At 42.7% G+C, this 23,425-nt stretch overlaps 1 protein-coding gene across 1 annotated transcript in view; it reads left to right on the top strand.

The window, feature by feature from the left end:
• Plcxd2 (phosphatidylinositol specific phospholipase C X domain containing 2) overlaps positions 1-23,197 on the top strand; it is a 54,507-nt gene extending 31,310 nt beyond the window's left edge. Inside the window, exons 2-4 of the mRNA XM_008851614.2 lie at positions 3,324-3,784; positions 10,657-10,898; positions 21,794-23,197. Coding sequence (XP_008849836.1) covers positions 3,324-3,784; positions 10,657-10,898; positions 21,794-21,950 — 860 coding nt within the window. The 3' untranslated portion in view covers positions 21,951-23,197. The remainder of the gene's footprint in view (positions 1-3,323; positions 3,785-10,656; positions 10,899-21,793) is intronic.
• Positions 23,198-23,425: the final 228 nt, after the last annotated feature.

The raw sequence follows: 23,425 nt of genomic DNA on the forward strand, positions 1-23,425 counted from the left end.
AGGGGTGAATAGGTCACAGGAGACGAACGTAGCAGGACTGCAAGAAAGAGAGAAGGCAGCCTTGTGAAGGGGGAAGACGGGAGGGCACGTGTGTGAACAGGATAAAGGATGGACAGAGAGGAGTCGATGAAGGCGCATGGACAATGCAGGACAGTAGCAGCAAAAGTTCCTTCAGTAGCTGAGGTTCTTGATGTTTTCTGACCCTATCATAGGACAGACCACAATGCATAGCACCACTGTGCCAGGCACTGCCCATCAGCAGTCTCCTTAGAGACCAGTGAAACAGAATGCTTGGACTTAATCCCTGTATTCCAAGGCAGAAAGAAGAACTTGCTTTTATCATGAACTGTGTTTGAAGAATAAAATGGCTTCTATGGGAAGAAAAGAAATTTTTATAATGAATTTTGATTGTAAAATATTAAGATTTTTTAAGACTTTTTTATTGGACTGCATGCATGTGTAGAAGGGCATTTTGATATTTTAGCTTTTAAAATCCCTAATAAATAATCAAGTTCATTTAAAGGCATGACATAACATGAATGCTATTTCATTTACTTTATATATTTGTAAACGTTTTCTACCAAAAAAAATAAATAAAAGGTAAAAAGGAAAAATATTGAGAAGGGCTCTTATTGAGTGATGACTGCTTTTGATTGCTGTTGGTCTAGGTATGAAAAATTTTAGCTTTTAAAATCCCTAATAAATAATCAAGTTCATTTAAAGGCATGACATAACATGAATGCTATTTCATTTACTTTATATATTTGTAAACGTTTTCTACCAAAAAAAATAAATAAAAGGTAAAAAGGAAAAATATTGAGAAGGGCTCTTATTGAGTGATGACTGCTTTTGATTGCTGTTGGTCTAGGTATGAAAACCCTTGTGAAAGATTTCGAGGTCTGTGCCACTGCCATGCCCTGTAAGGGGTGGAATGGGGGTATGTTGCACAGGAGGATGAAAAGAAGGCAAACATTTAAAGAGAAACTGAACATTGTCAGGGAAACTTTGTACATTCTTTTTTCTGTGGGGTGGACTTTTCTTACTTTTGTGGAGGGGCAGGGAGAGGTGTGTGTCTTGTGCATTCAGAAATGGCCCCTGGGGTCCCATTGCTCTCACATTTCTGTACAGTCCTCAGACAGGGAGAAAAGTACTGGAGGTTGTTAGCACATCTCCCTGTGGTGCTGAAACTGCGCTTGGCACCAGCAAGCACACTGCAGAGGGAATTTGTCTCTCCTCCATGTTCTGCTAACAACTATTCCCTAGTGCCCAGGCAAGAGTAAGTTCACTCTGTGCCTTTGCACTATGTTACATACTGTGTCCTGAACAGCTGGCTCATTAATGAAATTTAAAAGGAAAAGAGAACTGGCTGTTCACCATTACATGTAAGGTATTTATAATAAATCTTTCAATAAAGAGGTATAAAAAGTTCCTGTTTCTGTGCAGCCAAAGGAAGTGAAGCATTAGGCAGAACCCAGTGAGCCTCATTAGCAGCAGTAACCAATGCACAAGGTCCAGGGGGACGTGTTCCACATTTCTAATAACTTTATTTCTTTTTATCTGAAATATGCTGGTAATTTTCTCACTTGTGAAATTCAGTTTGCTAAAGATGAATAAATACACTCTTTCTTAATATTTAACTGAATCTCTTCCATGCTCTGGATGCTGCCTAAAAATAAGCCATCATTTATTACTCATTTTCTTTTGTTCACCCTATTTCTGAGATGATTGAATAGTAAAGTCAGTACAGAATGATTTATTTTCAAAAGAAGAAAATAATGTGACAGAAAACAGCACTTTCATAAATTCTGTATTATATATGAAATGCTGACTCTAAAATTCAGTACAATAGAGAACAGGTGATGTTGAATTAGAATGAGTTAAAAAAAAAAAATCCCAGCATGGTGGTGGTGAAGGACTTGGGGCTACGGAGATCACTTAGTAGGTAAATGCTTGCTACACAAGCAGGAAGACCTGAGTTGAAATCACCAGAACCCACATAAAAAAATCTAGATGTGGTTATGTGCATTTAGGTAACCCCAACACAGGATTGCTGGGACTTGCTGGCCACTAGCCAACTCCAAGTTCAATAACAGACCTTGTATCAATGTCTTGTCTCTGAGTACACTTCTAGGCGCATGTACCCCCTCCATACATACACATTTGCTTATATCCCAAACACACAAACACACACACACACACACCCCAAAAAAATTAAAATTCAAAACTCTTAAAAGACAAAACAAACACAGGATAGAAAGCAGTGACACAATGAAAGATGCCTGTGGAAGACCACTTTCACCTAAAAATAATTATCACTGAAATATTTTCTATATAGTTAGAAACGTCCCTATTGAAAGTCTTGGTCACTTGTTCTTTATAAAAAGATAATCTCAATGGCTAGAAGGTTCCTACCCTTTTGTTCTTTAAGACGTAGGACATAGGCAGTTCCAGCCCATTGAAAGTTTTTTTATATTTTATTTATTATTTTTATTTTATGTGTATGAGTGTTATTCCTGCATGTAGGTAAGTGCACCCGTGTGGTGCAATGCCCGTGGAGAACAGAAGAGGCTGTTGGATCCCCTAGTTCCAGCCCATTGAAAGCATAAATTCAAAAAGAGGATGATATGGCTAACCTGGGTTGACCCCATCAAAGTTTTAACTGCTCTGTCGAGAAGTCATTGTTACTGGTTCAAATCTGTACAGTCGTACGACAAACATTACATACATTTACTTTTAAATTTTTATCATTTCTTTTTTTGAAAAGCACAAAATAGAGGAATGGTTTTAGTTCTGCATTTAAGTGCCTGTCCCAGACTGCTGAGGTAAATGCAATGCTCTTACACCCTTTTAGGTTTCAACGGTATGAATAAAGCAGATAAGTATCCTAGAAGGGGCGTTGCAGCCTCCTCCAGCTTGAATCTATGAGACCCTCTGGCAGCCATCTTTGCTTTTCCAAAGGTTTGACTTTATTTCCCCCAGAATAGCTTCCCCGAAATGAATACTAGATCAAGAGCTATGAATATTTTAAAGCTCTGATTTCTAAGCATATTTCTCAACAGCTTTCCAAAGGTTACTTATTAATTTACTTTACACTAGCAATATGTGAGAATTATAGTATTGCCCTGGTCTTAATGAGTTTCTAATAAGTCTGCATTACTTTTAGTTATGTTTATTTCTTTCCCAGAAGGCTTGAAAGTTTGTGCAAGTATTTATTTATAACGTATGTACAAACGTGGTTCTTATTTGGTGTTGCCTTATCAGTAGGCTTGGTTTTCCCAGTTCCAGTCTCATCTGTGGTGTTTCTCTTTTATTGTTTTGCCCAGGATCCCATGATTCATTCAGTTACTGGGTCGATGAAAAGTCCCCAGTGGGGCCTGACCAAACCCCAGCTGTTAAACGCCTTGCCCGGATTTCCTTGGTGAAGAAGTTAATGAAGAAATGGTCTGTGACTCAGAACCTGACCTTCCGGGAGCAGCTGGAGGCTGGGATCCGCTACTTTGACCTTCGTGTGTCTTCAAAACCAGGCGACACTGACCAGGAGATCTACTTCATCCACGGGCTCTTTGGCATCAAAGTTTGGGATGGGTTGATGGAGATTGATGCCTTCCTCACTCAGCACCCTCAAGAGATTGTCTTCCTGGATTTCAACCACTTCTATGCCATGGATGAGGCCCATCACAAATGCCTGGTTCTGAGGATCCAGGAGGCCTTTGGAAACAAGCTGTGCCCAGCCTGCAGTGTGGAAAGTATGACACTGCGAAGCCTGTGGGAGAAGAAGTGCCAGGTAAGGGGGAGGAAGGATGAGTTTTTGAAGATAAGAACTTAACTCTCTGCTTTTCCTAGGTTGGCAACTGTAAAATAGCTCACTCCAAGGCTCTAACACTGGGGTAGATTGTTTAGAACACTGAGCACCTGTATACTAGTTCCTGAGCTCTGGGATAACTACAAGTATTTACTGGTCCTGATGGAAAAGGGATTAATGCCTGCCAAACACTTAAGAGTTTGTCTGCAATCTGTTTGACATCTAAATTTACTGTGAAGTCAGTACAGCCCAAAACAAAGTTGTAAAATAAGCCAGTTTGTTATAATACCATTCTGTCTCCCCTAAGGTCTCTTTAATACCCCTCCAGAACCCTCTACCCCTTGGTGAAAAAGAGCTTCCAAACCTAGGCCTATGAGGAACATGCTCAGTAAAAGGGAATATAGCCCTCAAATATATTTCATTCTCATCCCAAGGCAGTAGCACAAGAGCAACAGGAGAAAGGGCAACTTCCAATTTATACTCTCTTCAAGAAAAAGAAAATGTATACTTTCATTCAAAGTTGTTCACAGCCCATTAAGTGCATTAAGCAAAATACCTTTTTTTTTTGCCCTGCAGCATTGGAGATTGAACCCAGGTCCTTACGCATGCTAAGCAGGTAGCTGTACAACTGAGCCACATCCTCAGCCCTAAGTAATAAAACATCTTAAAGAAATATTTGTGGGGGAGACTAGAGACATGGCTCAGTGGTTAAAAGTTTTCTCTACAATTATGAGGACAGGAGTTTGGATCTCATTTCACAAGCTGTATATCCCACAAACACTTGTAACCCCAACTCCAAGGCAGACGTGGAGACAGGAGAATTGCTGGGGTTTTCTGGCTTCCAGCTTAGCCAAGAAAACACATGTCCCAGATTCAGGGAGAGACCCTGCTTCAAAGGAATGGATGTCGAATTATAGAGGGGAACACTTGATGTCTTCTGGTCTTTGTGTGCAGACAGGCCCATACACCTTACCTCCCCCACATGAACATACATTCATGCACATCAGTCAATCAAAAAAAATTTAAAGCAATATTTTTGAACTCAGAGGAACTTTTCATTGAAAATAATTTCAAGACTATTTGTAAATATCTGCTGAGCACCAGGTATAAGTGATATTTTGTCAAATATTATCACATCTCTCACAAGTTTGATTCTGTTCAGACGCACAAGTCCATTTTTTGTTTGTTTGGGTTTTTTGTTGTTTTGTTTTTTGCTTTTGAGAGTCTCACTATGTAGCCCAAGCTTTCCTGAGACTCATGAAACAACAACTCAATCTCATTTAACCATCAGTGTGTGCTGAATTAACTAATCTGATACTCTATGAGACAGGAACTTTGTTATCATGCCCATTTTACAATGGGGCAACTGAGGAACTGAGAGATTGAAACAACTTGCCCAGGAAGCACTGTGGTGAATGGCATGAGGCAGGGTTCCCTCCCCACTGTGTCCAGTATCCCCCTATCACCACATCCTGCTGATCTCTGAGGACCTACCATAAGCCTTGATGATTTTCACAAAGGCTGTCTTGTGTTATACAAATAAAACACTTTCTTTTCATTAAGAACCTCTATTCTAAAAGGGTCTCAGACTATTCCTGTTGAGAAAAAGGGACAGCTCTTGACTATGGGGATTAGGTACGGCTAAATATGAGTTCAGGCAAAAATTCATAATTTCATTCACAGATTATGGTATTCCAGATGGTTGACAGGTTGCATTCTAAACTGACTAGAAATCCCCATATAAGGAGTGTGGACAGTGAGATAGATTCCAGCGGCACAGTGATCTTAGTTTTTAAGAATGAACTAATCTGGGGACTAAAGAGATGGCTCAGTCAATTAAGTGCCTGCCATACAAGCATGAGGATCTATGTTCAGATCTCCAGAACCCACTTAAAAAACCAAGCACAGTGGCTCATGCCTGTAACCCAGTGTTGGGGGAGGGTGAAGACAGGTAGATTCCTTGAACCTCATTGGCCAGTCAGTGTAGCCAAATAGATGAGATTCAGGTTCACTGAAAAACTTTGTCTCAAAAAGTAAAGTTGGAGGACTGAGTGGATGGTTCAGCAGGTGAAAGCACTTGCTGCTAAGCCTGACAACATGAGTTTGATCCTTGGAACCCACATGGTAGAAGGGAACTGAATCCTGTAAGTTATCCTTTGACCTTTACATTTGCACCATGACATGCTTGTACCCACCCACAGAGAGAGAGAGAGAGAGAGAGAGAGAGAGAGAGAGAGAGAGAGAGAGAAAGCTAGCAAGGAGAGACATCCACCCTTTTCTCTACACAAAGGAAAGACATCCAACCTTTAGTCTCTACACACATACACACATGCAGACTAGTGCATGTGTACCCACATACATGCATATACCCACACTCACAAGTATAGCCAGCATAAAACACACATGTGCAAGAGTGATCTAATTTAACTGCATTATCCATTACAAATACTTCTATACTTATGAGGGGAAGAGCTGAAGGTATATCAGAAAAAGGGAAAGTGTCCCTAACTTAAATTCTATGACCTTCCCTGATCCTTTCTTCCCTGTTTGTCCTACAATATCTCTTCTTAAAAGCTGAAACAAGAGCTCTCCAAAAGAGCTACCAGTCATCTGCCCCATGCTGGGGCTGTGTCACACTGGCAGTCAAGCTTTAAATATTCATTGTGTAATGAGCTGCCTTGCACATGACCCCTTGAGTGTTTTCTTACAGGAATTTAATATCAGGATGTGTCCTACTGCTCAGTCACATTTCATTTACTGAATTTGCAATTACATCACAGCTCATGAATATATGAAAACTGAATACTTACATGAATACGAATATATATATATACATACACACACACATATATATATGCTGGCAGATACAGGCTTTAAAGGCACAATGAATTGGGAGATTTGGTCTACAGTTCAGAAGTATTTGGGATCTTAATGAGAAGGTAAGAAATAGATGTCTAGTGAAATACAAAACAATCAAGCTGGGCATGGTGCATATCTATAATCTCAGCACTTGGGAGGTGGAGGCGAGAGGATTGCTGTGAGTTCAAGGTCAGCCTGTACTACATAGCAAGAACTATCTCAGTATTCCAAAATAATGACAGCAAGATGGTTCAGTGGGTAAAAGCACTTGCCCACTGTGCAAATCTAGTGACCCGAGTTTGATCCCCTGAACCCATGGTAGAAGGAGAAGCAACTCCTGAAAGTTAACTCCTGATCTCTACATGCATGCCATAATATGAGCATGCCTGCACATACACACTAATAATAAATATGAATAAAAATTTTAAATACAAAATAAAAATAAAATATAAATCCATCAATATGCAATTACATAAGATGGTGTCCAGTGTTCTATATAATATGAAGAAAGGGCTTTTGTAACACAATTGTTGAAATGTAGAACATGCCATATATCTGCATCCAGAGGCTCCTAGGAAAGGAACCATCACAAGAGGTGATGGGTGGGAAGAGACAGAGATGAAACCCACAAGTCCCATGAGAGTGCGGGTACCTGTGTTCTGTTTCCCAAGAATAGGTGTGCCTGCCTGCCAGACTCCCATTGTCAGCAGAGCTGCTCCTGTAACCTTCAGCACAGACTGGCCAAGAAAGTCCTGGGGAAAGGCAGAAAGCCCCTCCTGTATAATCCAGATTCCTTATACCTTTTTGACGCACAGTAAAGTTGAGTACCTGTTGTCTCCTGCCCTAATGTACTGCCCTGGATACCATCTACCAGGCCTGCCAGAGGGCTGCACAGCATCCCCCACCCTTCATCCCGCAGAGGAGCTCTCCCTAAAGGCTTCAGTCTTCCAAATTAGCTAGTTACAGTGCCAGGAGGAAATCCTTGGATCTCCCAGGCAATCTGCTTACAGTCAGCCCATGATGAACCTCATTAACACACGTGTTTACCACAGACATCATCAGCATCAGCATTACTCAGAACCATTAAGAGCCAGGAGGACAGCTATTAGCCTGTTTGCTGCTGCCTGTCTGCCACTCCTTGGCTCAGAGCCTTCAGGAACGGCCAGTCGCCTTGTCATCAGCCGAACACACTGGAAAGAAAGGAGGCGAGGAGGGCATGTGGATCCCCTGCTCTTGAGTGCCTGGGGGATTATGCTCTGAAGATTGCAGTCCACAATATAAACATGGGTTGGGCATTCCTTTGAGAAGAGCTCACTGGTGCCCCCCAGGGGAAAAATACAATCCTTCTAGAAACCCACACAGCAGAGCTCCAAATTGGGACAATTAAAATAGCAATTCCCTGTCCCACAGCTGCCTCCCAAAAACTAATTAATGTTGTGGATGTAGCTTGCTAATTATTTTCAAAATTACCACCACCTCAAGAGCTCCCATTGGAGGCCCATGGCCTCTGTGAAGTCTTTCTTGACGCTAGTGGCATGCTCCCTTGATCTCCTGGGGAAGGGTAATTTCATTCGGAGTCAGTGCACACATGAAAATCTGTTTACTCACAAATTAGTTCACAGTGTTTATCGGAACAATAAGAGCTTAGCGTCAATTTCATGAACACAGAAAACACAATTCCTAGACCATTATGAGTGTTTTCAGCCTAAGATCCAGAGACTTCCTGGGGAATATGCGGATGGAATTTAAAAACACTGCATCTGGTTGCTCAAACAAACTAAAAACTACATATTCACTTTTGCTTACCTTTAACCGAAGAGTAACATGCCCATCAGTTACAAGTACCTGCAATAACATCCCGGCTGGCAGGGTTGGCCCTGCCTGTCTGTTATCCTTGTTATCCTGTCTGTTATCTACGTTTCATTCACTACAGGTGTCTTAAAACATCAGAAATATATGCTCATCATTAACTCTAACTCACCGTTATGGAGCATGTTAGGCTCATTCAAAAACAGTTTTGTTTTATGCACTTATCATGAGGCCTATGCATTAATTTATTATAATTGTATTTGTTATATGATGGATATATTTCCATATCATCGATTTCCTTTATAATCTTGTCTGGTTTTTGCATTTATTTAAAGCACAATTGTGAGGAAGGTGGTCTGTGGCTTTACCTTATTTCTGAAAATGTTCATAACCAAAAAAATTGTAATAATCAGACACAATAAGTGCTTAGTAAATCTTGGTTTATGTATTTTTAAAATAATATATAGGGAACTGGAGAGATGACTCAGAGGTTAAGAGTACCGGCTGCTCTTGCAGAGGACCCAGGTTCGGGTCCCTGCACCCACATGACAGCTAATAACTGTCCATAACTCCATTCCAGGGGATCCAAGTCCTTCCTCTTCTGACCTCCTCAGGCATTGCACATGGGTATGTTGGGGAACCCTGCTGCTAGGGTTGTAGTCCTCCATGTCTGGATAGCTCTAAGGGGCCAGGCTATATGGAAGGACCCCCTTCTCAGCAGGGGGCCTCCGGCTCTCTGCCTGACTTACCTGGAAAGTGCCACCAAGCACAGATGCCTGACCTTATTTGGAACATGACCTTTGGCATAGTTGCCTGGAGTAAAAACTGCCCCCAGGTTTTTTCTATATGATAATCAGGCATTGCCCAATAGTTGGATGATAGGAGCCTACTACCACATGTAAATAAAGCATACTATGAGCACCTATCAGCTGAGGCATTGGCTACTGCCTCCACACTGTATTTTCCCTAACCCCCACTGAATAAATGGAGCTGTTTCACTGAGTCTGGAGCTGTTTGTATCACTGAACCTGCCTCCCCAGAAGGGCTTTCTTCCGTCAGTGCTCACTGGCTGTCCTGACCCCATTCATTGCTTCTGCTCCCTTTGTCCTCGGGGACTGGTGGCCAATGACCCATGAGGGGAGGGAGAGACCCCACATGGGTACACATTCATACACAACATTAAAAATAATAAAACATTTTTTTAAATAATAATAGGAAGCTGGGTGTGGTGGTGCACATCTTTAATCCCAGCACTTGGAAGGCAGAAAAAAAGTGGATCTCTGTGAGATTGAGACCAGTCTGGTCTACATAGCAAGTTCTAGGTCAGCTGGGCCAACTGACCCTGTCTCAAAAAAACCCCAATAATAATAGCGATAATAATAATATATATGACTAAGTAGATAGGGCACATGTTATCAAGCCTGATGACCTGAGTTAAATCCCTGAGTGGAAGGAGGAACCAACTCCTGAAATTAGTCCTCTGACCTCCACAAGTGCTCTGCAGCATGCGTGTGCCCCCTCACCCCATCACAAAATAAATCATTATAATAAAAAGCAAAATATCATCTATGCAAAACACAACGCTCACCTCAATGAGAATAAGAAATAGTCTATTCTTGAGCAACATAGGAAAGGCCATGGCCTGGGAACATAGTTTCTGGTTGCCTGGAATACATGTTTCACTGTGGAAATGGCCATATGAAATTTCATTAGTCACAGAACTAAAGAAAGTCGTGCGTCAAGGTATTTACCAAGTGAATTGATAAATGCAGGCTAAAGGAAAACAGTGGAAATTACTAGGGGTTTCTGATGTTATCTGATGACATCTTTAACTTTGGAAGCTAAAGTGGCCTGCTAAAAATGCATTTCAAAGGTTTTAAACTGGTCATCAAAAGGATGTTAAGTCAGACACAAGAGTGGGAAATAAATGCGTGTTAACAGGAACTGGGCTAGCCCAAGGTAACTCGGTTCTGGACCCTCAACACTCTAAGTCTCCACAATCACGAAATTCTGATCTGTCATTCAGTCTTGTAGACTCTTCCACAGAGGTGTGGCTTTCTCCTCAGTTTAATGAGCAGTTCTGTTATTTCCACGTGGATTTGTCCTCTTATCCTCCCTCATTCAAGTGTTTTTGTTGTTCAGCTTTTGAACAAGTTGCTTTCCTTTTTCTACTTTGAACATTTCAGGTTCTCATTTTCTACCACTGTCCCTTCTACAAGCAATACCCCTTCCTGTGGCCAGGGAAGAAAATTCCAGCACCCTGGGCAAACACCACAAGTGTGAACAAATTGATCCCCTTCCTGGAGACCACCCTGAGTGAGCGAGCCCCTCGTGGGACCTTTCATGTCTCCCAGGCCATCCTCACCCCCAGAGTGAAGACCATCGCTAGAGGCCTGGTGGGTGGCCTCAAGAACACACTAGTTCACAGGTAAGAGGTCCTTCCACCTCACAGGTAGGGATCATGTTGTTGCTTTGTTGTTATTGTTGTTTGTTTGGCTGGTTGGTTGATTGGTTTCTTGAGACAGGCCATGTTGGCCTTGAATTCAGTCTTCCTGCCTTTGCCTCCCTAGTGTTGGATTAAAATCATGCATACCTAGTACCCCAGGGAAGTTTAAAAACAAACACTTCTCTTGGGCTGGGGAGATAGTTCAGTCAGTAAAATGCTTATCTTGCAACCATAAAGACCCGAGTGTAATCTCCAGAATCCACATAAAACAATCTGGGCATGGTGATGCCCCCTTGTAATTGCAGAATCCCAACACTGGAGAAGCAGAGACAGATGGATCCCTGAAGCTCACTGTCTGGCCAACCTAGCCTGATGGACAAGTTCCAGGACAGTGAGGGACCCTGTCTCAAACAAGATAAATGGCCCCTGAAGAATAGCAGCCAAGGTCATCCTCTGGCCTCCACACATACATGCACACACTTGCACAAAGACCTGCACCTGAACACCAATAACACACACACGGGGCTGGAGAGATGGCTCAGAGGTTAAGAGCACTGGCTGCTCTTATAGAGGACCCCCAGCACCCACATGGCAGTTAACAACCTCTGTGACTCCAGTTCCAAGGAATCTGACACCCTCTTCTGACCTCTGCCAGCAGTGTATGACATGGGTGTACTTATATACATGCAGGCAATACACTCATACACATAAAATAAAAATAAATAAAAAATATTTTTAAAAAGAACACACGCATGCATGCCCCCATACTCATTTATCTTCTTTTTGAATACACAGCTGAAAAACTCTGTAATTTGAAATTTTTAAAAATTACTTATGAAAACCTTTTATTTTGAAAAGCTGTGGATTCAAGGGGGGTTATTTGAATAGTGGTCAAAGGATCCTGAAACACTGTGTTAAAACGTTCGTATCATTCCATACAAACTACATTACACTATGGCAAAACACTCTGAGTCAATGTCACTGTTTTCGTCTGCCACACAAGCCCATGGTTCCTGCCCTTACCCATGTAGCTGGCTAAGGTACTCACTGTTTGAAAAGCATTAAATACAGGCTTCTGTGCTCTGTGCTTGGAATTCAGAGATGGTCCTTCAGGAATTTGTTCTTTCTTCTGTGGTGGCCATGGGTCATAAGTACCATGGCACAGCCTCAAATGCTTCCCTGGGGTAGGGTTAGACCTGATATATAGTTAGGTAGGGATGTTGTAGTCATTTTTTATAAGATAATGTTCTTTATCTTGGGCACCAATGAATGATTTTGGATAAAAGAGCTCAAGAAAGATGATATATTGCATGTACAGCTGTGTGTGTGTGTATGTGTGTGTGTGTGTATGTGTGTGTGTGTGTCTGTGGGGGGATTATGCATGTGTACATGTATATGTCTATGTATATAAATACATTTGGTAGTAGGCTACTCTTTACAGTGCAAACCAAGGAAACTAATGAATTTAAGTTAAAAAATAAAAAAAGAGAGAGATTTATAAGAATCAGTCTGGTTCCTGAGTTCTGGGTAGTAATTACAATTCAGATAGTGAAAGTTTTTTTCAGTCACATGCCCCTGTTTATTTGGTTGTGAATTTGGAGAACACAAGTTCAGGTAACAGCAATTCACCTAAGGAGGAGTTTAAAAAACAAGAAGCAACTGTACTTTTCTTCCTTGATGTTAACTCCTGATAATGTCAGACATGAACAGAGCCAGAAACTCCTCTCTGTGGGGCTTTCCTGAATTAGTTGTACTCAACTTGAAACAATTTCATGGGCTGGGCATAGTGGTATACACCTTGTTGTAAGCTGTAGTGGCTATGGATCAGAGGTAGTTTGGCTACCCTGTAGCTGCCGGGTCCAATCTTTTTGATAAGTATGCCACCAAATTCTTCCAGGGGCCTAAAACTTGGGTAAGAACTTCTGTGGCTATACCTGGGACTTCATGTATGAACAGGTGGAAGGGCTTAGTTACACCTGGCAATGCTAAGGCTGGGGCTTGAGTTAAGGCTATCTTGAGCTGGTCAAATGCCGCATCCTCTGGTTCTCCCCAAATCAGGTCACTTCCTTGGTCCCTGGTGGCTGCATACAGAGGCTTGGCAATTTCAGGGAAACCCAGTATCCACAGGCGGGAGTAGCCAGCGGCACCCAGAAATTCTCTAATTTGTCTCCTACTCTTGGGCTTTCGTATATTTAATATAGCCTGGATCCTGTCAGGCCCCAAGGAATGCTTTCCTTCGTGGATCTCGTAGCCCAAATAGGTAACAGAATCCAGACAGAGTTGAGCCTTTTTGGTGGATGCTTTGTAGCCCAGAGTGTCTAGTTCCCTCAACAGGTTTTCAGTTGCCTGAATACAAGTCTCCTCCGACTCTGCAGCCATAAGTCATCCACGTACTGTAACAGAGTGATTTCAGGGCTGGCTTCCCTGAAAGGAACTAAATTTCTTCTGAGGGCCTCAGCAAACAGCGTAGGGGAATTTTTAAACCCTTGAGGCAGTCTAGTCCATGTCAATTGTCCATTATAGGAACCATCTGGGTCAGCCCATTCAAAGGCAAAAATAAGCTGGCTTTCCTTGGCTACTGGCAAAGCAAAGAAGGCATCCTTTAGATCTAAGACAGTGTAGACTTGACAGTCTGGTGAAAATTCACTGAGGAGAGTATAAGGGTTGGGGACAATTGGATGTATGGTCTCAACCCTCTTATTGACTTCCCTGAGATCTTGGACAGGCCTGAATTCAGAGGTTCCAGGTTTCGGAACAGGAAGCAGAGGAGTAGGCCATGAGGACTGGCAAGGCACCAAAATTCCTGCTTCCCTTTGGCAATTGATATGTTTGACAACCACCAGACGAGCTTGGTGACTGATGGGGTATTGCCTAACCCTGGTTGGGGTGGCAGTGCTAGTCAATTGGATAATTATTGGCACTTGATATTTTGCCAGCCCTGGCAGGTTGGTCTCAGCCCAAACAGTAAGAATTTGCTTTTTCCACTTGTCTAGAGTGGTGAGTCTTGTTCACCAGGATTTTCATATAACATACTCTTCAGACACAGGGCAAGTCACCAAAACGGTGGGTGATTGGAAATCCAGATTAATAATGTCTCCAGTGAAGGAGATGTGGGCCTTTAGTTTATGTAACAGGTCCCATCCAAAGAAAGGGTACGGGCAATCAGGTATAAGATGAAACGATTGAGTTACAGTTCATCGTGCCAAATCAGTAACTCTTGCCCGAGTTTGGGGATACCCTGGGTCTTCTTCCCTGTTGCTCCCTGGATAGAGATCGTGTCCTTGATCATAGGTCCAGTAGGTTTTTTCAAAACTGAATAGGTAGCCTCTATATCTACCAAGGATTTGGTATCCTTCCCTTCTACTTTAAGAGTCACCATAGGCTCCAGGGGATTTAAGGAAAAGCCTTGGCCCCATCATTGCTCAGCGGCAGGCAAAACAGGAGCTGGCTTCCTCTGTTTAAGAGGACATTAATTTTTCCAATGGCCTTTCTCTTTACAGTAAGCACATTGGTTCTTTTCCAACTTGCCTCTCTCACTCACCCCTTTAAGCTGGCTGTCATCACCTTGTTGGGGTTGAGGTTGGGGGGGTGGCTTTCCCCAGGCTGCCACCAGAATTTTTTCAATTTTTTTTCCTTGTTCCTTTTGCTGGGCTATCTCAACCATGGTAGACCTTCTGGGCAATTTCTACCAGTTCAGAGATCAGCTTTCCCTCAAACCCTTCTAACTTTTGGAGATTTCTCCGTATGCCTGGGGCTGACTGAGAAATGAAAGCCATATTAATGGTTTCTCAGTTCTCAGGTGCCTCTTGATCAATAGGAGAGTAGAAGCTATAGGCATTATAAAGCCTTTCCAGAAAAGCGGCAGGTGACTCATCTGGCTCTTGAAGGGTATCACTCACCTTGGTGAGGTTGGTGGGTTTTCTAGCTGCCACCAGTAATCCCTGCAACAGAGTCTGGCGATACTGAAGCAAGTGCTCCCTACCTTGATCGGTGTTGGGGTCCCAACAGGGAGAGGTAGAAGGGAACACATCCTCAATTCTGTCAGCATTCTGAGTGGGCAGCCCATCAGGTCCCAAAACAGAGTGGACTGCCTCTCGGAGGCCTCTGGTCTGCTACTCTGAAGTCAACAGGATCTGTAAAAGCTGATGACAATCTTCCCAGGTGGGTAGATGAGTGGTAAAGATTGAACTGAGAAGGTCTATGAGCTCCTGGGGGTTTTCAGAGAATGGGGGATTCTGGCTTTTCCAGTTGTAAAGGACAGTGGTGGAAAAAGGGGTGTAGACCAGGATTGAGCGACCTGGTCCCTGCTCAGACTCCCGACCAGGTGGGGCGGGGGGGGGTGCAACCTCTCAGAGAGGCAAAACAGGGACAAGGGCAGGGGCAGGGGAAGGAGCAGAGGGGAGGATCCCTCAGCATAAGGGACTCCCAAACAGGTATGGGGTGGACTCAACAAAGGATTTGGGTCAGGCTCAGGCCAAGGATGTACATATGGTTGTGGCCTGAGTATGTCGTCCTCAGGGTTCTGGTCCTGAAGGACAGGGTAAATTTTCTTAGGGGGTTGGGTAACCAGGAAGACTCCCTTTTCTGGTGTCCAAGTGGTCTTACACTCCTTCAGACACTTGTTTATCCCCAGAGATGGGTTCTCCAGGAGGTCCACCCACATAGCTATGTAGGGGATCTGATCCAGGTGAAAATAAAAGACAACCCTGCAACAGTGTAAGCAAGATCAAGGTTAAAAGTTCCCTCCGGCAGCCACTCTGTTCTGGAAAATGAAGGCCACTCAAGTTCACAGAGAGTCCAGAGTTTTGGGGCTCTGAGGCGAAAGCCCATTCCATTCCCTCTTTTCCCAAAATCAGAGAAATTAGTTAACGTACATATGTTTGAGGACAGAGATTAGCCCATGACAGAGGTTAGATGGAAGGCCACAGCAACAATAAAGACTGAGGGATGAAGGAGACAAATCCAAACACTGACTTTATCAAGATCCAAAACTTTCAGGTGGTCTAGGAGACGTCTCCTCCAACAGCCAACTAGGCGGATCAGTGCTGAGTCCAGCTTTCCATCTAGTACAGACCTGCCCAGGGAACAAAACTGGATGAAGGCACCCAACCAGATACCAAGCCTACCTTGTTAGCAGTGGTGACCAACACTGAGGATGGAAGGCCGGGGTTGAGGAATGTCTCTCAGAGGCCTTTCCCTGGCTGTTCCAACCTCAGAGCCTTAGATAGATTAGAGCGAGGATCCCAGAAAATAGGGAATATCTCGGTGGAACCTCCAAAATGTTGTAAGCTATAAATCAGCAGTCACCACACACGGTGAAAGGCAAAGAGGAAAGAGGCTTTATTATGGCTGGGCTGTCTCTGGCCTCTGGGTGAGTGCTGGGAGAACAGCCCCAATCCTCAGTTGTGGCTAGATTTTATAGACAAGTATAGCATACAAGGTTTAATTTCTAGAAATAGTCAACCGCAACTCCCACCCGAGCTTAAGCAAGCAAGCATGTTTACAGAAGCAGATCTTTGCAGTTTAGCAGTTGCCTTTGTGCCCCATTGAGACATCCTGTGGCGCTTGCAGGATTCAGCTTCTTAGTACTGTGTATTGTTTTTGGCTTCAAAGATTGAGAAGAAATAACAAGTAAAGAGTTTAACTTATTCAAAAAGCAGGGGGAGTCTTTTAAAATGGTGTTCCTTGGGTTTGGTTGGGGACTCTCAACACTTCATACCTGTAATTCCAGCACCTAGAAAGCTGACACAGGAGGGTTGTGAGTTCAAGGCCAGTCTGGGCTACTAGGCATATATGGTAATACTCTTTATTTGATGGGTTGGGGGATGGTGAGGTAGGGTTTCAGTCTATAGCCCATGCTGACCTCAAGCTGCCCGTAGTCTTCCTGTCTCAACTTCTAGAGCACTGAGATTACAAATGTGAGCTATCATGTTTAGAAAAAAAAAAAAAAAAGTTAAGCTACTGTGATATCTCTTTAAGGAATATAGAATTATAAATGTTCTTTTTTATGTATTCATACATCCATACCATTTTCGGCATGCTTTTGGTAAACGATTAACATTAGTTATTAATCATCCAATAAACTGAAATTTTCTGTATTTCAAGAAAAATAAGCTCAGTATCCTGAAGGAGATAGGTACAAAGATTCAAGATAAATCCTGTAATATTCGCCTCATGGAACTCCTATTCTCTCAGGAAAACTAACATGAACATTTCTAGAGAGCAGTGTGAAGATTGCACCAGTAGGTCTATGTGGAGAGCTGTTCTAAGAGTCAGACCATTTCAGATTAAGGAAAAGTTATATCTATGTACTTTAATCTGAATAAAAGTTGCTCTTTTGCAAATGGTTTTATTTGATTCTTAAATCCAAGCCAGCCTCTTGAAGGAGACACCATTTAAAGCACTTTCTCGTTCCCATTTAAGATAGTATTCAGGGAAGCTAAGTAACTCAGCCCCACAGAGCTAACAAGAGTCAGAAGTCTATGGAACGCTGGGCTCCTGCCTGTGCAGTGTTCAGCACTGATATGAGCACAGTGGATGTTAGTGCCCTGTTCCTTTCTACAGACCCATGATTGAATTATTAGTGCCGTAATCGGGTTAGCTCACACTGATAACTGTTAACCCACAAAATCATCATACTCGTCAATTCCTACTTCTTTAGCTACAGATGAATCATCACAGGCTCTTTATTTAGTGGTAATAGAGATGGTATGAGCCCAAAGGCAAGGTCTCACTATTAGTAGTGAGATGTCCCTTAAGTAAGTAGATACTTTGTCATCTTAGCCCTTGCTGGTCACAGGGATAAGGGTGAGGTCCTACATTCCTGTGCCTACACATCAGCTGAAAGGAGAAATACAACTCTGGTCAAAAATGTGTTCCCAAATGCCAGTGCAACACATGGCTGTCATTTCACTGCTGAGTAAGCAGTAGGTTCTTCCTCTGAGCAGAGGCACCCTGAGGAGCTGTCATAAGTGGCTTAGCCACAGAGGGGTGCTGCCCAGCTGATCCCAAGCACTGATCAACCAACAGCTCACCCAGAGAAAACCAAGTGTATCTGTCTACCACTGAAGAGGTGGTTTTCACAGCAGGAAGCTCACCCCTAACTCTTGGGTAAACTTTGGACCTGAGATTCTATTGACCTTGGCTCCTCACCCTAGAAGGAAGCCATGAAAAAACGTAGCACATTCTGAATGAATTTATGTGGTAAAAAACCTGAAATCCAGATTCATAGCACTACCAGTGCCTAAAACTGTGAACAGAGCAACCACTGGAATTCAGAAAGGGGACAAGGACTGAGACTTTTAGCCTGAGGCTAAAGCCTGGTGTGGCTCCCTTAAGGTCACTGAATTGTGCCTCCTCTCCCAAAATCCATGGATTAAAACCCTAATCCTAATACCTTTGAATGTGGATGTATTTTCACAAGATAATTAAGTTGAAAAGGGCCATTAGGGTAAGGCCTGATCCATTCACCCAGATATCCAAAGGTAATTTAATGCCAGAGACAATAGGAGCCAAGCTTGGTGGGACAGCATTGTAATCCTAGCACTCAGGAGGTTGAGGCAGAGGATCAGAAGTTCAAGGTTCCCTTCTGGGCTACATAGTGAGTTTGAGACCAACTTAGGAGACATGAGATTCTGTCTCTGAAAACAAAAACACGACAAGGATGTGTGTGCACTCAGAGAGAAAATGCCACAGGAAAGCATAGGAAGGACGTGATCACCTGCAAGCCAAGGAAAAAGGCCCGAGGAAAAGCCCAGCCTGGCAGCACCATGATCTTCAGATTGTAGCCTTTGGAATGGGAGAAAATAACGTCAATTCTTTAAGACAGCCAACGAGGATAATGTTGTAGCAGGCCTAGCAAACTAGCACAGTCCCAACAGGGTGGCCGTGGGCAAATTCCTGAGGTCTCTGAGTTTTTCTTTTCTTCACCATTGAAACAGGGAAAGGACACCTCATGCAACTGCAATTTTATGCTGAAAATCCCTACCAGAGTGCTTGGCCCAAGATAGGCCTGCCATCCCAGCTTGTAAGGAAACCCAGTGGCTAGCGTTGGTCTTTGGAGGGCCTCAGGGTCAAGAGAAACTTTGGAGGCTGCTGTTGCAGCTTGTGAGGATTTTTGCCAGTAATATGTGGATCAGCCTTTTGTGAAGATCTCTTTTCCTGGAAAATACCAGGAGTTAAGACAATAAAGCGGCCCCTCTTTGGGGTCCACATTGGCCTTACATCATCCTGTTCATTTGCTCCTTGCCCTGGGGAAGCATGATTCATGCAACTTGAAGCTGACACAGAGTTCTTTGTCCTTGGAGACCATAGGCACTTACCTTTCCCACATTGCTGGGATCCTTCAAGGCTTGGCTGTGGAGGCAAAGAGCTGGGGTGGCCTCCAGGCCATTAAGTGTCCTTTCTCCTTATTGGCCAGCAGGTGGCGCAAGAGTTCCACCCTGAAAGGGCAGATCGAAATCTGGAATGCCACAGGCTGGCTACTACTGTGTCCTTCGTGTGGGGTGTTGTGAAGTTTTAGTCTCTGTCTCTAAGACAGTTCTCTATTTGGAGCCCCTTTTCTCAATCTACAACATGTAAATGTGACTATTTTATAGGAAAATAAAGAGGAGACAAAAAAAAAATGCAGGCAAGGCCTTCATATCACTCTTTGTAGAACCAGGAAGTGAATATCTATTCTGCAAGAAGGGAAAACATCTTCAAAGGAGAATAGAAAAGGGGAAAGTGGCAACCAAAGACAGTGTAACCAACAGAAGAGACAGGGGATCAACCGTGGCTAGAGCGAATCCTCCCTAAAGAATTTCCAGTTCCTTCATCACATGTGAGCACCAGTCTCCATCTTAAACAGTCTTCAGTATGTTGCGTTTAGTGAGCCGTGTTTGCCATGGTGCATGACTGTGAGAAGACTTGGTTGCCATCCTCTGTTTTGCCCATGCTTCCTCACCCTTATCTCACACGGGACTGAAACTGTCATCAACTCTGAATCTGTCACATAGGAAGCCTTCCATTTATAAAATGACCCTGGCAACTGTATTCAAAAGACAACTGGTTAAATATTAACCTATTAGGAAACCACATATAGTGCTAGGATAATTATCTGTGTGGAAAAAGCAGACCCGGTCCATACTTTATATCATTTGAAAAAATTGACTGCAGATAGACTTCAAGATGAATGCAGTGTGAAGCCCCAAAGCCTTCGTAAGAACATGTAGTAGTCATTGGGAAGAAGCCAGCTTCTGCAATATGTCACAAGCCTTAGAAAAGAATGATTGACAAATTAAACTCCACCAAAATTAAGGAATTCAGGCTCCCAAAAATATTTCATTAGGAAAATTAATGGCAAATCTACAGAATGGAAGAAAATGTTTGCAAAATACATCAGACAAAAGGCTGGTATCTAGGATGTGAATATAATTTCTACAACTCAATATTTAAAAAAAGAAAGAAAGAAAAGAAAGTGAGGTGGGCATGGTGGCACATGCCTTTAATCCCAGCAGTTGGGAGACAGAGATAGCAGTTCTTTGTATGTCTCAGAGGCCGGTCTAGTCTACATAGCAAGTTCCAGGCCAGCCAGGGTTAAACAGTGAGACCCTGTCTCAAAATCCAAACAACACAAATCAAAATACAAAGAAAGTGGGAAAAAATGTCAAAGTATTGAGCAGACACTTCCAGGACAATGCGCAAATGACCAGTTAGTACTTCCAACAATCCTCCTGCCTCAGCCTTCCAAGCGCTGGGATTGCTGGCATGAGTCACTGCACTTGGCTTAGAATGACTAGACATAAAAATGCAGGTAGAATCAAATTTTAGGGAGAACGTGAATCATGCATAACTTTGCTGGGTTTTTTGGTTGGGGGCATACAGTAGAATGAACCCCTCAGGAAAAGGTCTGGTGGCTTCTTATAAAACTAAATATAAGTCAGCCTTATCATAGAGTAGTATTATCCCTTGTTTTTTATTCAAGAGAAACAAAAACACATGTCCATAAGATGACTCATAGAAGAATGCCCATAATAGTTTTATTCATAAAAACCCCAAATTGAAGCAACTACTTTGTCCACCAATAGGAAAATAGATAAACTTTGTATATTCATGCAGTAGGATGTTATGCACTGAAAAATGATAAAAAAAATACATTCAATCATATGCATGCTGATGTGTGTAAGGGATTTTAGATATTGTTCTAGTTGGAATTTATCAAAAATAGATTGAGAGAGATAACTGGATTGGTAGATATGTGGCACACAAAAACTAAAATATTAGTGGTGAAAGCTAAGTAGTGTATCTACTTCTACTGTAAAATACTTCTGCTTTGACATATATTTGAAAATTTTCATGAAGAAACCTACTCAAACACTTTTATTTTTCTATTTATTATTTTTATTTTTATGTGTATGAGTATATTGCCTGCATGTATGTAAGTACACCTGTGTTGTGCAAAGCCCACAGAGGTCAGAAGAGGGTGTTAAATCCCCTGGAACTGGAGTTTTGGGTGGTTGTGAGCCACCAAGGAGGTGTTGGGATCAAACTTGACTCATCTGCAAGAGCTGTCAGTGCTCTTAACTGCTGAGCCAACTCTCCAGCCCCCATAATCAGACTCTTGGGCTCAGTGTTTCAAGGTGCTATTTGACGTGGTTATCTGCTTGGTGCTTGGCACAAATAATCTCTTGCATCAAAGAAACTCACTTAGTTTTCTCATGAAATGGTGACTCTCTCTAGTCCTTAACTGAGTTACAAAGCTTAAATGGACCTAACCTGGGGGCTTGTGGGTTATAGACATACATTTTTTGTATTAACAGATATGTCTTGTTTCCATTTCTGAAGGTCTCCTAACCCCGCCTGTCTTTCTCTCTTCACCCAACATTTTCTCCATGCAGAAATCTTCCTGCCATCCTCGACTGGGTGAAGACTCAGAAGCCTGGAGCCATGGGTGTCAACATCATCACATCTGACTTTGTAGATCTGGTGGACTTTGCCACAACTGTGATTGAGTTGAATGAACTCCTGGAGGACAGAGCTCTGACTAAATGTTGAATTAATGCCTTGTTTAATTGATGTTGAGGTTGTTGATCCAGGATAGCATTCTGGAGAGTTTCCCATTAGGATGGTTCCTGGGCAGTCATGGTGAAGTGAGCACAGGAAGAGGGCCTTTTCCCACTTCCTCACATAGCCATTTGGGTAAAAATCTGGGGCTTTTCAATGCATTTTTCCCAAATGAGACTTTTAAAAACTCAAGTCCAAGGGAAGCAAGAATATTTATTTGATCAAGGTCAGGATTTCCCCAATGGCTTATGGCAGTGAATGAAATATGGAGTACAGTTTCCAGGTTCCATCGGGAGAGGCATCATCCTAACTGGCCCAGCTTCCTATTGTCTTCTGGGGCTTTGTGTATGAGCCAGTGAGAAGGCTAAACCAGAAAGACATTCCTGGCCAGAATGGCTCATGGGGGTGTAGATGACCCAGTGAGAGGTATCTAACATCAACCTGCAGCTCTGAGGGGCTCCCAGAGCCAAGCACCAGTTCTCTTTTGTCCAACAGCATCACTTCTTCCCTAAGAGAGCAAGATGCATTCATTACCACAGTGGTCTAGCCATAAGCCAGCTCTGCATTGCTTGTGCTGGTAACTGGTCTCCTTAATTTCTTCAGATAAACAGTGCATACTGCCCTTGACATCAGAAACAGGTTTCCCCATTTTAAAGTATTGATTCCTTTCCCTTTCTTTTGTGTCCTCCCCTTCCCCACCTCTTAAAAATGAAAGGACCAGTACCAGGAAATCTTTTCTGTGCAGGGCCCAACAAAGAGCCAAAGGTGCATGTTTGTTGCATGCCAGAATTCTATTATTTAATTATGTAGCTTTCTCTCAAAACAGCCATCAGGCAAGCACCTGCATCATTTGGGCAAAGTCCTCTTTGGAGTGAGGTCTTCAAGTCACGTATTGGAATCACATTTCATGGTTGTCTGCCTGGGACCTGATCTGCTGTGGGACACAGTGCTAAGTGGAAGGCTGCTTGTCCATGACACCGTGAAGGCTAACACAAGATGTGTGGGAACGTGCAATGGCGTTAAAGGAGGAAGCTCCAAGTGGCTTTGGAGTCAGTCCATAACTCCTTGAAAACAAGACTACCTCGGGGACATTTAGGATGACTTGTGTGTCATCAAGGGAGAAATAAGCAATGCTGGAACATATCCACTTGTCTTGATTCATTCTACTTTCTGTAGGTTGTTCTGCCTACTAAGCACCACTACATGAGGGCTTCGAAACTCAAGAGGTTTTTTTTTTTTTTTTTTTATTTATTTACACATAAGTCCTTACCAAGCAGTGAAGTAAAGCAGAGGCAGGACTTATCCAGATCTAATCTGTGATAAGGGGGATTTGAAAATTAAAAAGGTTTTTTTTTTTTTTTTTTTAATTGATAAGAGGTGCTTTTTACTGGTAAGAGCCCTCTTGTGTTTTATTTGCTTTATTTATGTATTTATCCATTTATTTATTCATAGAATAGGCATTTGCA

The sequence above is a fragment of the Nannospalax galili genome, unplaced genomic scaffold (genome assembly GCF_000622305.1).
Source record: "Nannospalax galili isolate Female #2095 unplaced genomic scaffold, S.galili_v1.0 scaffold626, whole genome shotgun sequence".
NCBI classification, from domain to species: domain Eukaryota; kingdom Metazoa; phylum Chordata; class Mammalia; order Rodentia; family Spalacidae; genus Nannospalax; species Nannospalax galili.